The sequence below is a fragment of the Pollachius pollachius genome (genome assembly GCF_949987615.1).
Source record: "Pollachius pollachius genome assembly, chromosome: 11".
Lineage (NCBI taxonomy): Eukaryota > Metazoa > Chordata > Actinopteri > Gadiformes > Gadidae > Pollachius > Pollachius pollachius.
In genome coordinates, this window is record NC_136944.1 from 20,514,488 (window position 1) to 20,525,259 (window position 10,772).

Here is a 10,772-nt window from a genome sequence, read left to right on the forward strand (position 1 = left end):
TATAAGTAGGCTATATAACACAGCAACGCAATAATAAAACATTATAATCAATCATAATGGGAAATGAATTTCACTCATACTTTCGTATTAATTCTCTCTAACAACACGAATATACATGTACACACACGAATTGAATCAATAAAACACACTATTGCGGTCGGTGTTGCTTCTCTGCGGTTCCAAGTGATGAGACTGACGTCATGCGGACCGACGCAGCGCACCGAGGAGCGCAGAGGAAGACGCAGCGGCAGCAGCAGCATCCCCGCTAAAGGCTTGACGTAGGGCAGCCCCGTCTCAACCAGCAACCTAGCACTAGCAGTGGCTTCCGTGAGCATCCCCTGAAAACACGGTAAGCAACCCCTACAGGAAACCATCGTCTGACGGTTAAGGGACCACTTTTGGTTTCCGCATGCGTCGCGGTCCATCGCCAGCCCCGTAGCGAATCAACTTGTTTTATAACGTGCTCATCCCCGCATGTTTTGCATGTTTTCATGGTGCGATGGACCAAAACCATACGCTAGCAGTCAAAGTGCTAGCTAGACTAGCTTAGCTCTCCTGTCGAACGCATCAGAACAGGTGCTTAGTTGTGTTGATGGGTTCGCAGTATGGATACAGCAGCATATCCCTATCCATCCCATTCAACCCTTTCGAAGGGTTATTATTTTATACCTTCCAGGCACAGTGTGTGAAGCTAACGACGTTTGCAGCATCTTGATTAGGATGTTTTCATTTCAGGAAGTGCAAGTGTCAGCGACAGGCAACCCATTGCCATGCACGAATGCAACCAAATATTAAGCTAGAACAAATGACATCTGTCGTCATTTAAACCGTTACAAGAGATCACTTCACACAGCTGATTCATTACAGCATACTGCTGCATGCTGCATGATCCAGTCGCAGATACGTACATAGATGTACATATTTATATTTGTAATGCGATGAGTTAAACATGTGACATGGCATTGACATGAGTTGTAAACATCACAAGGGACCCCCTCTTTTCGCTCCTCCCATCTTCTCTCTCAGCACTCCTTCCCAGATTCTTGGCTACACTTTTCCCATCACAATTATTCTCTCTTTTCCCTCCCATTCCCACCCCTCCCACTCTTTCCCTCCCCCCCCCCCCACAGTGATAAAAGATAAGATGGCCACCTCCTCAAACTTGGACGAAGACGAGAGCTTGAAAGGCTGTGAGGTCTTTGTGCAGAGGCATAACATCCAGCAGATCCTCAAAGAGTGCATTGTGAACCTGTGCATCGCCAAACCCGAGCGGCCTATGAAGTTCCTTCGGGAGCACTTTGAAAAGCTGGAGAAGGTCAGTGACAACACAGCGCCTTGTTCCTTATAACGGTTTACCATCTGATGGGCACTAGTTGATGGTCACATTACTTTGGGCTGTAGTTGTTCTGCGTGCATCGCAGTGGATGGGAAGCCAGTGACGCAAACACTTTCCGACTGGGTTTGATGTCAGAGTTCAGAGTCTCGGAGCTGCTTGAGTCAGAGTACTTCAGACATGATCTGGAGAGGTTGTGTAACACTTCACTGTGTTCAAAGTGATGCTCTCTGTGTGAACCACGGTGATCTAGTGGTGTTTGTTGTGCACATTGTATTTGAAGAATGTACAACTCCAGTTGATGTTGAATTTTGGGTATTTTATGATGAAATTATTCATTATGAGTAGATGTAGAGTGCGTGTATTTTATATATTTTTATATTTTTTACAATAATAGGTTTTCATAGTTGTCAAGGCCAGAAACTGCACAGGATATAACTGCAGTAATAGATGACTGGCATTAAGATGCTTGTTGTCCCGTGAGTTACTGACTAGAGGACTATTTCACTATCATATCACACAATTCTCTGTTAAAACAGCTGGTAATTTAACTTCTATGCCTGTTCACTTGATTGTATACGAGTGAGTGACTGCTCATCGTTTGTATGGCAGCGGCCCAGTTTACAGTGTTCGATTTTATATTAGTCTCACAATCTCCAATGGCTGCTGCTTGCATGTATTGGCAGGCTGATACGAGTCTTCACTAAAGAGCCTCATTCCCATTAAGGATGCTAGAAATCAAATACACATACCAAATATCACTCTTTTATTATTTTTGCGTACCAAGGTACCCAAAATAAATCCAGCATTAGATTCTACAAATGAATCATTGAAAGTAGATTTTAATAATTTAATTTTGTTTATCCAGGCCATGCGAGTTAGAACTACAATGGAACCTGGCGGGTCACACGTTGGTTTTACCTTCTTGTTACTCTTGTAGATCCTGCAGGGTACACTTCTATACAGCAACTTTAATGTTTACTCCATTGTGTTTGAGTTAGGCTGTAGTTGAGCGCAAGGCTGGGTACTTGGTAATTCCCAGATTATGTTGACGATAGCCCTGGAGAGGAGTGCTGCTGCCTAACAGTTATGCTTGGAAGTCTCTTCTCCTGGGCTGGTAGGCCCTGATCACCGCTAGACTGAGATCACGTATTTAGGTCACCACGTCTCATGGCTAAATACAGAGCGTTAATGTCTGTTGAATATCTAATATCTTTCTATGCTATGCGCCACGTTTAAAACATCACTATATACACCATTGTTCATTCGCCGTTCAGTTTACCAATCCAAGAAAATGGATTTGAATCCAATTCTATTGACAATTCTCGTCTCCATTGCTCTCTTTCTTTATTTTAAACAAAGAATGCACCTACGCTCATCTCAGTTCGGTTCCTCCATTTCCTAGATTCAGAACATCTTTGATCTGTGTCAGAATGTCCCCGTCAGCCGTCTCGTTCCCATCATGAGCAGGTCATGGGATCCCCCCCCCCCCCCCCCCCACTTAACCACGGCCTTTGCTTTCATCCAGTCGATCTCAGCAGTCTGCAGGGGTTCACATGCTGGAGCCGGGGAAGTTCATTAACAGGTCCCGGGGTTGGTGGTGGAGGGCAGCCTGCGGGGAGACCAGCTCTGCACAGCAGATCCTTACACAGTGGTGCTGATTGTGAGGATGAAGATCAGATATGAAGCCCTTCTCCGTATCGCAAAAAGTTCAAACGCTTTTGCCTCGGGGTTTTGAAAGCCCACCCCCCTCAAAGACTCGTCTTTTAGTAAGAGCGCATGTGAGATTCAACTGACTGGAGCGGTGTGAAAACTGCACCTGCTGATTCCCTTGACGTGTCCGGATTCAGCACCCCGTGGTTTGGTCTTATTTTTGGCATGTTCCTGTAACATTTAGAAAACAGCGTCCGCCGCATTAGGCGACCTGAGTACGAATCGGTTAACTCGCTCCGACGGCTCCCAGCGGCCTGACGCGCGTGGCCTTTGCTTGTTTTTGTGTTTCTCCCGCCCACCCGGGTGGCCGCGCCAGGCGGACACCCTCGACAGCACCGTTGCCAAGGAGACAGCGCGTCAAAGCGAGCCTAGCCAAAGGTAGAGGGAGCTGCCCCTTCTCTCCAGGGGGGGTTATAATGCCGCCGAGTCACAGAGCGAGCGTGAATGCTAATGGGGGCGGGGAGACAGCGGACGTACGGGGGAGCCGGATGCCCTGGCTTGGCTATCGTCGAGTTCAGGGGTCCTCAAAATGTTTTGTTTTGCAGCTGTATTTTGTGGAATGGTTACCAATGAACCACACTTGTATCATTTACTTAGACATCTGTCTAACAATTTATACCATGGGGGGGGGGGGGGGGGGAGTGGACACATCATTACATACAACAACCAACTTGTTGAGCATGCAAATATAAAGTCAAGATTTAACCAACTCTTTTTCTGCTGCTTGTTTAAATGTTTTCATTCTTTTTTATGAACCACCTGTAATCAAGACCCCTCAAGTGTTCTACTTGAGTGGTGCATAATCAGTTTCCAGAACAGCATGAGACAGCAGACAGTAACATGAAAGGGAACAGGAACACTGGTTGAGCCCAGTGTTAGCAAGATACGGCGCTGTCTGGTTAATTTTGTTTTTAGTGAGTCACGCCGCACTGATTCATCTTCACCCGACAAACCGATAATAAACAACTGCTTTAAACTGTGAAAAGGAACAGGTTTTCGTCCACTCATTTAGTTAAAGTCGCTCTTGCTATATGGTCTGATTTGTAAGGGTCTGGGTAATGTTATTTAGTTATAGCATAATGTCCAAAGGACTATTGGAACTCAAAATACAAATTTAAAATTCTTTAATCTTTCAATCTTGCATTGATTGGCTAATTTCAAAATGACTGCTTTTATTGATAACAATATATTCTTATTTTAGGCAAGTTTTTCGATCAACCGGTTTGAAAATTGCTCATCCCAAGTCAGAAGATTCACATAGTGAAATTGTGGGTTGACCCAGTTGTTAAAGAAGATTAAGCATCCATTTGCCCTGTTCACCAATTATTTAGGACAGGGTATTTTTGGATCCATCCCTAATCTGGCTGAAAGCCTACTGTTGCTGTTTTACCTCGACATAAGGGAGTAGAATTGAACGTAGTCTACCAACACAAACCTGTTTCAACCACTTTCGTAAAAATATAACTATTCTAGTAGTCGTAATGTTGTCTGTACAAAATACAGACAACATTACGACTGTTGATAGGTGTTCAGGGATGTTCTATTTTGTATTGAATGAAATGATGCATTTTGATTAAAATACAAATTAATGATCTGTTTGTGTTAGTAGGCCCAATCTGGGACTCCTGACGCTCTTCCATTAACACACACACACACACACACACACACACACACACACACACACACACACACACACACACACACACACACACACACACACACACACACACACACACACACACACACACACAAAGATGCTGCCCTTTGTTGCAAATGTTCCCTACCTGTGTGTATGTGTGTGTGCTCGTGTGTTTTTCTTTCAGCACTCGTCAAAACTTGGCAAGAGGGGGTAACCTAGGAAACAGGTGATGATCGATTGAGCCCAGCCCGATGAGGCGTTCAATGGGCTCTTTTTATTCAGGTTTATTTTTTTCTCTTTCTTTCGTAATCCGCCCCCTCTCACCTGGGCCGGTTACATCATCCGGGTATTCTTCTCTCGTCGGCTCGCCCTAATCTCATTTCATATCCACAACGGGATCCATTTCATGTGGCTCCTACAATCTGACCATCTCTCATCCGTTTCTCCTTTCTCTCTCTCTCTTGCTCTCTCTGGCTCTCGCTCACTCCTTCTGCATCTCCATCTTTCTCTCTCACTTTGTGTCTCTCTCTGTCTCTCTGTCTTGTTCTCCCGATCTCTTGCTCTCTCTGACTCTCTCGCTCTCTCCCTTTGTGTGTCTCTCTCTCACACTTTGAGTCTCTGTCTTGTTCTCTCACTGTTTCTTTCTCTTTCTCTTTCTCTCTCATAATCCTCATCGTCATCACTCCATGATTGCTTTCTTGCTCTGTCTGGATGGTCTTCATCCATTTTCTTTCTTCCTTCCTTTCTTTCATTCTTTCTTGGCAGTACTAACGTCTTTGTTGGATAGAAAGTTTCTCCATATAGAAGCAGCAGTCACGTCTTCGACCAAACCCATTCCCCAGGTCCCAGCTGCTGTTTGACCCACCTGACTATCGCTGGATATAACCATATCTTTGATCAACACTACAGTAGCCCCCATTGCTGTGTAACCTCTGTGGGCCAGCCAACCATTACCTTCCAATGAATAACGGCCGACACCAGCTTTTATGTCTTTGAAACGGCGTGTTTCATGCGGACCACAAGCCCCTTTCACCGGACCCTGCGAACGCTCCCAGGCCTACGCCCGACAGATGTGCGATATCGCCCCGCTGCACATATGCTCCGATGACAGCTCAACTCTTAACTCTATTTGATAACATAATTGCGGCGTCAGGTACCCCCCGATTCATTTCCCCCGTTCATTTCTAAGTGTGAAAAAAGTGAAACCACATGATAACACAGAAGAATGCACTATAGAGGTTGGCGGCGAGTTTAAAGATAACCGCCACACTGGTAGGGGCCTGCCGTCGACAGAAGGCGCATTCATGAGGCAGGCGAACCTCAGGTTTGTCACGGGGGCTTCACTCTACACCACCAGGCCCCACCGGCTGCACGCGCACCAGGCGGCCCCAGGAGCCTGCACAGCAGCTGGCTCGCTCTGTTCCAGCAGCCCTTCTGCAAGGTCAACCCTAATGGCTCCCACTTCCCCCGAAGGAACAGCAAAACACTTTCGGTGCTTTAGCTCTTAGCGTAAGCAGCTTTTTTTCCTTTTTTTTTTTTGTTTGTTGTTGTTGCGCGTCGTAGGGCTCTTGCTTGTACCGAGCCGACTCTGGCCTGTTTTTGTGCAGTGCCATTAGGGACGGGGTCAGACAGTGGGTCTGTTAAGTGCGTTGGATTCCATCAAGGTGGACCGATTTTTAAAATGTGGAAAACATACGAATGTAAAGCCGTTATTTGACAGATCAACAAGCTCTCCGCAATTTGCCACATATGCATTTAAACCGCTGCATTGTGGCTATGCCAAAGGCTTGAGTTTCATGTTTTAACAGGCTTGTTGACATTCCGTGGGGGGGTAATAGTGTAAAGACTTTCTGATGACAGGAAAGAGATGGTGACGGAAGGGCTTCACACCATTGTTGGGGATTTCGCCAAAGATGTCCCACATGACACATGAGCACCTCTCATACAAAGAGCCCAAAATACAAATGCATTTGTTGTGTGCTTGATGGCAATCGATTTCCCCTTCGATCGGTCCACCGGGCAAGAGAGGTGGCCTACAGACAAGAGATTGCCTAAGCAAGAAATGCAATTTGGAGATTCCTGCGATACCGCCTCTTTTTAGCCTGTGCTGAGGCATAGGCTGAACCCACTTGCACTGTTTGAGGGGCCTGATTTATTCTAAGCGTATCTGATCATCGAAAAACAGGGATACAAAGTTGTTGTGATCGCGTTAACGGCGGTCATGTGACTAGTTACTATATCTAGGTGCTACTAAATCTGCACCCTCCCTCCTACTCTCTCCTTCCCTATTTACACTATTCTATCTGTTTCCATCCACCCTGCCTCAAATAGCTGCTACATGACCCCAGCCTGCCTCTTCTATTGGTCTGTGTGTGAGTCTGGTTGGTACTCATCTTGTATGCGTGGTTGTGAGCATGCTGTTGTTTGTGATGAGCAGAATGTTCCCTGTGTTCTCAAAGCTAGCGGCCATGTTGGCAGGGGGGACGGGAGGACGGGGGGGTGTCAGCAGACTGTCTCTTGTGTCCCCCTCCCTGTTCGGGAGGGAGAGGGAGAGAGAAGGAGAGAGGGAGAGAGAGAGAGAGAGAGAGAGAGTGAGAGAGAGTGAGAGAGAGAGAGATCCTCTTATTCCTCTCACGTCCTCCGCCTCTATCCTGTGACAAATGAGAGCAGAGAAGTATTGGAGAGAGAGAGCGGTTATTTGATCAACTGCGGCACGATCTGCAGTTTCAGTTCACTCTTTCCTGTCAGAAGGCTCTCTATGTAGGTCACCGTTTGCATTGACTACCTTGTCGCCACGCTTCACGCGTAGCGCCACATCTCCCCGGCTCTAGTCTAGTCAAAACGCGTCCACACCTCGCACCTCTCCGCCACGTCAAAGGCTCTCAACAGAGTGCATTGTGGGAGATTCCTGTGCGTCAGTCAGCCTGCGTCTCTCTCTCTCTCCCCGTGAAACATTACAGCCTTCCTGTGCTACCTAGCATTCGTCTGTCGACAGCTCCTATCACACCACACCCAGCCAGGGCCTTCAAAGGCCTCTGATTGACAAATTGTCAGGAGATCACACTTGTTTTCCCAGTCTGTGAAGAGCGTTTGCAGGGGAATGAAGTATGCCGCTGGTTTAGGCCACAGATCTCTATCTCCTTCTCAATCTCCTTAGTTACTCTTTCTGTTCAAACCCCATCCGTCTCCTTATTGTCATTCCTCTGCAGTCCTAGACTGGGTTACCTGTATTACAGTTGACCCAGTATTGTGTCGGAGTACTGTGTGTGTGTGTGTGTGTGTGTCTGTGTGTGTGTGTGTCTGTGTGTGTGTGTGTGCGCGCGTACGTGCGCGTGTGTGCAAGCGTGTGCATGTGTGCTTCTAATGATTAACAGGAGTCGACATGGCCCTTTTTTATAAAACAGTATGGGGGGGGACACTGGAAGATTGTGATCGCTGCTGAACAGCCTCAAAGCGCACCAACCCCCTTTCTGCCAGGAATAGAAAAACAATTTTCACACAACAGGATTTTACCCAGCTTCGTTGTCATTGATCCAAGGGCAGTAGTTTTCCTAGACCCTGGTGAACTGTGATGCAGCAGTATTATAATGTTGTGATTCGGTACATTTCCACAAGTCTCTTGTTATTGAATTACGAGACTCTGTACTTTTCCGTGGCTTAACCGTGCACTGGGCATGTCGTTGGCACGTGCTCAATGTAAATGATCTTTGGTCGTCGGTATTTAAACATCAGCCATAACCATAGCGACATCTGTGCCCAATGTACAAACAGTGTTTAAACGTACATGACATGTAGAACATATGGTCCGAATAGAAGTGGTATATATTGTGTGGTGTGTATTCTTACTGGAATTCATTGTTTTCTATGGCATTTAGAAAACAAGAGAATGGATTGTTTTCCAATTGGTTTTGGATGGATGTATCATAGCCAAATTCTTGTTCTGTGTTGACCTTTTCAACCGCATTATACTGTTAAGTAAGATTCATACCCTCTATCCACACCTTAATGACCTGCAGTCATTGTTGAACAGTAGAATTTTACCAAAAATGTGTTTATCCATCTCAGATCCAGTAGTCCTACTATGTTATCGCAGGACTTTGTGGGGGAAGGCACGGAGGCACGCCTTGTTGCTTGCTTTGTCACAAGGGTGTTGTCAATGGTGTTGATTTGACACCTTTACAGACACTTTTTAACCGTTCACTACTACTGGCTTATGATGTGTTCGAGATGCATAGTACACCACCCTCGCGAGTTGCAAAATGGAAAATCTCCCTGGTTTCTTGCGACATTTCACAGAGGCACTCGTTCCCACTCTTGCTTCTGAGAGTCCACCGAGTTCAGCAAGGATAACCGTACATCTCGACAAATAAAGATGCCTGCGCCCGTAATGAGATGTATTTGTACCATGTTAGTGGTTTTAATGACAAATTTAAATGCTCTTACACACTTGAGTACATGCCTGCTTTAATCGGGTCACCAATTTATGTATTGCACGGCCTTTCCGTGCGTGCAATACAATGTCGAGTTTTGTTGTTTGTTTTCGAGCTGGTTTGCTAAAGAAGCTAATGTAGCAAACAACAAATAAACAATGACTAGCCAATGACCTACTCTTCATGTAGCGATGCCCACAAAGACAAACAGGGCCTCTATAAGTGCTACAAGCCTGGAAATAACATCACGAGCAACTCTTGGTGGTGTACGATGCATCTCGAACACACCATAAGTGTGTGTTTGGCAAATCTGTGTTTACAGAACCCCGCCCAGCAACATGATTGGTCCAAACAAATGTGATGCGAAAGAAAGTGAAACGCCCCGTTCACCCAGATTTGAACTCGCCTGCTGTCAGTCTTTAGATATTAATCTCAACACTAGATTATTAATAACCTTTTTGCACATGGGCATTCAAATGCGCGCTACAAATGCACCCGCCACCCACCCATCCACAGTTGCACCCTCTCACCCTTGGGTGGGTAATTGTGATCTATTCCCCCCTGGCCCCTCTTGGCTCTCCAGGAATGCACTCAGTGACCCAAGGGCCTCTACCTGGGCTCGTGGCCCCCAAAAGACAGGTCTCTCGTCTCTGTCACCATGGTGGTCGCTTTTTGTTCACACCCATCTGCCCGTTACTTAAACCCTAAATACACATACGCACGCACACACACACACACGCACATGCGCGCACACACACACACACACACACACACACATACACATACACATACACACACACACACACACACACACAAATTCTCCCTAAGCCTTGGATCAAATGCTCACACAAGACATTGCTGTTCAACATCATTTCAGAAAGGAGTGTGTTTCCTACGGCACAGACATATGACTGTACGCCTGCAGCCCTAAAAATCACCAATAAACTTTAAACGTTAAATAAACGGCCTTCTGTCTTCGTGACTGCTGAACACCTAAAATTGACATGAACACACCTAGAGCTAAGGAGCAAGGGAAGGTACTGTGTGTGTGTGTGTGTGGGGGGGGGTTGTGTGTGTGTGTGTGGTCTATGAAGCCTTGAAAGAAATGTGTTATAATAGGATGACTCAGTGGGTGGCAATCTGTGACAGCAGCATCAGTTTGATTCACTATCCTTGTTTACTAAGAAATGTAAACACAGTACGTGTGTTTGTGTGTGTGTGTGTGTGTGTGCGGTTCGACAGCGTGACAGAGGTAAGAGGTGCAGCATTCGTTTTCATTGTCTAGTGTTTTGAGTGTATGCGTGTGACAGATGGCTCAAATGTGTGTACGCCAGTAAACCGGGGCCAGAGGACATGTTGGAGGCCATTAGCAAAGACACACACACACACACACACACACACACACACACACACACACACACACACACACACACACACACACACACACACACACACACACACACACACACACACAGAAAAACATACACACACATGTTGCAACGGCATATTCTCTGTGGTGCCACGATGGTGTGGTAGCAGGCTCCGCTTGGCTGGCGGGTCACCGCGCCTGTTCCCCGCTCCGGTGGCCCTGTGTGGGTTGGCGGGCCGCCTGTGGGGGTCCTACCTGTCATCTGGCGGGGCCGGTGCGGTCCGCATG

At 46.5% G+C, this 10,772-nt stretch overlaps 1 protein-coding gene across 1 annotated transcript in view; it reads left to right on the top strand.

Annotated features, from left to right (window-relative positions):
* Positions 1-230: 230 nt before the first annotated feature.
* LOC307082565 (cAMP-dependent protein kinase type I-beta regulatory subunit-like) overlaps positions 231-10,772 on the top strand; it is a gene marked incomplete at its 3' end in the record, with an annotated part of 54,275 nt that continues 43,733 nt past the window's right edge. The window contains exons 1-2 of the mRNA XM_079746185.1: positions 231-349; positions 1,131-1,315. Coding sequence (XP_079602311.1) covers positions 1,145-1,315 — 171 coding nt within the window. The 5' untranslated portion in view covers positions 231-349; positions 1,131-1,144. The remainder of the gene's footprint in view (positions 350-1,130; positions 1,316-10,772) is intronic.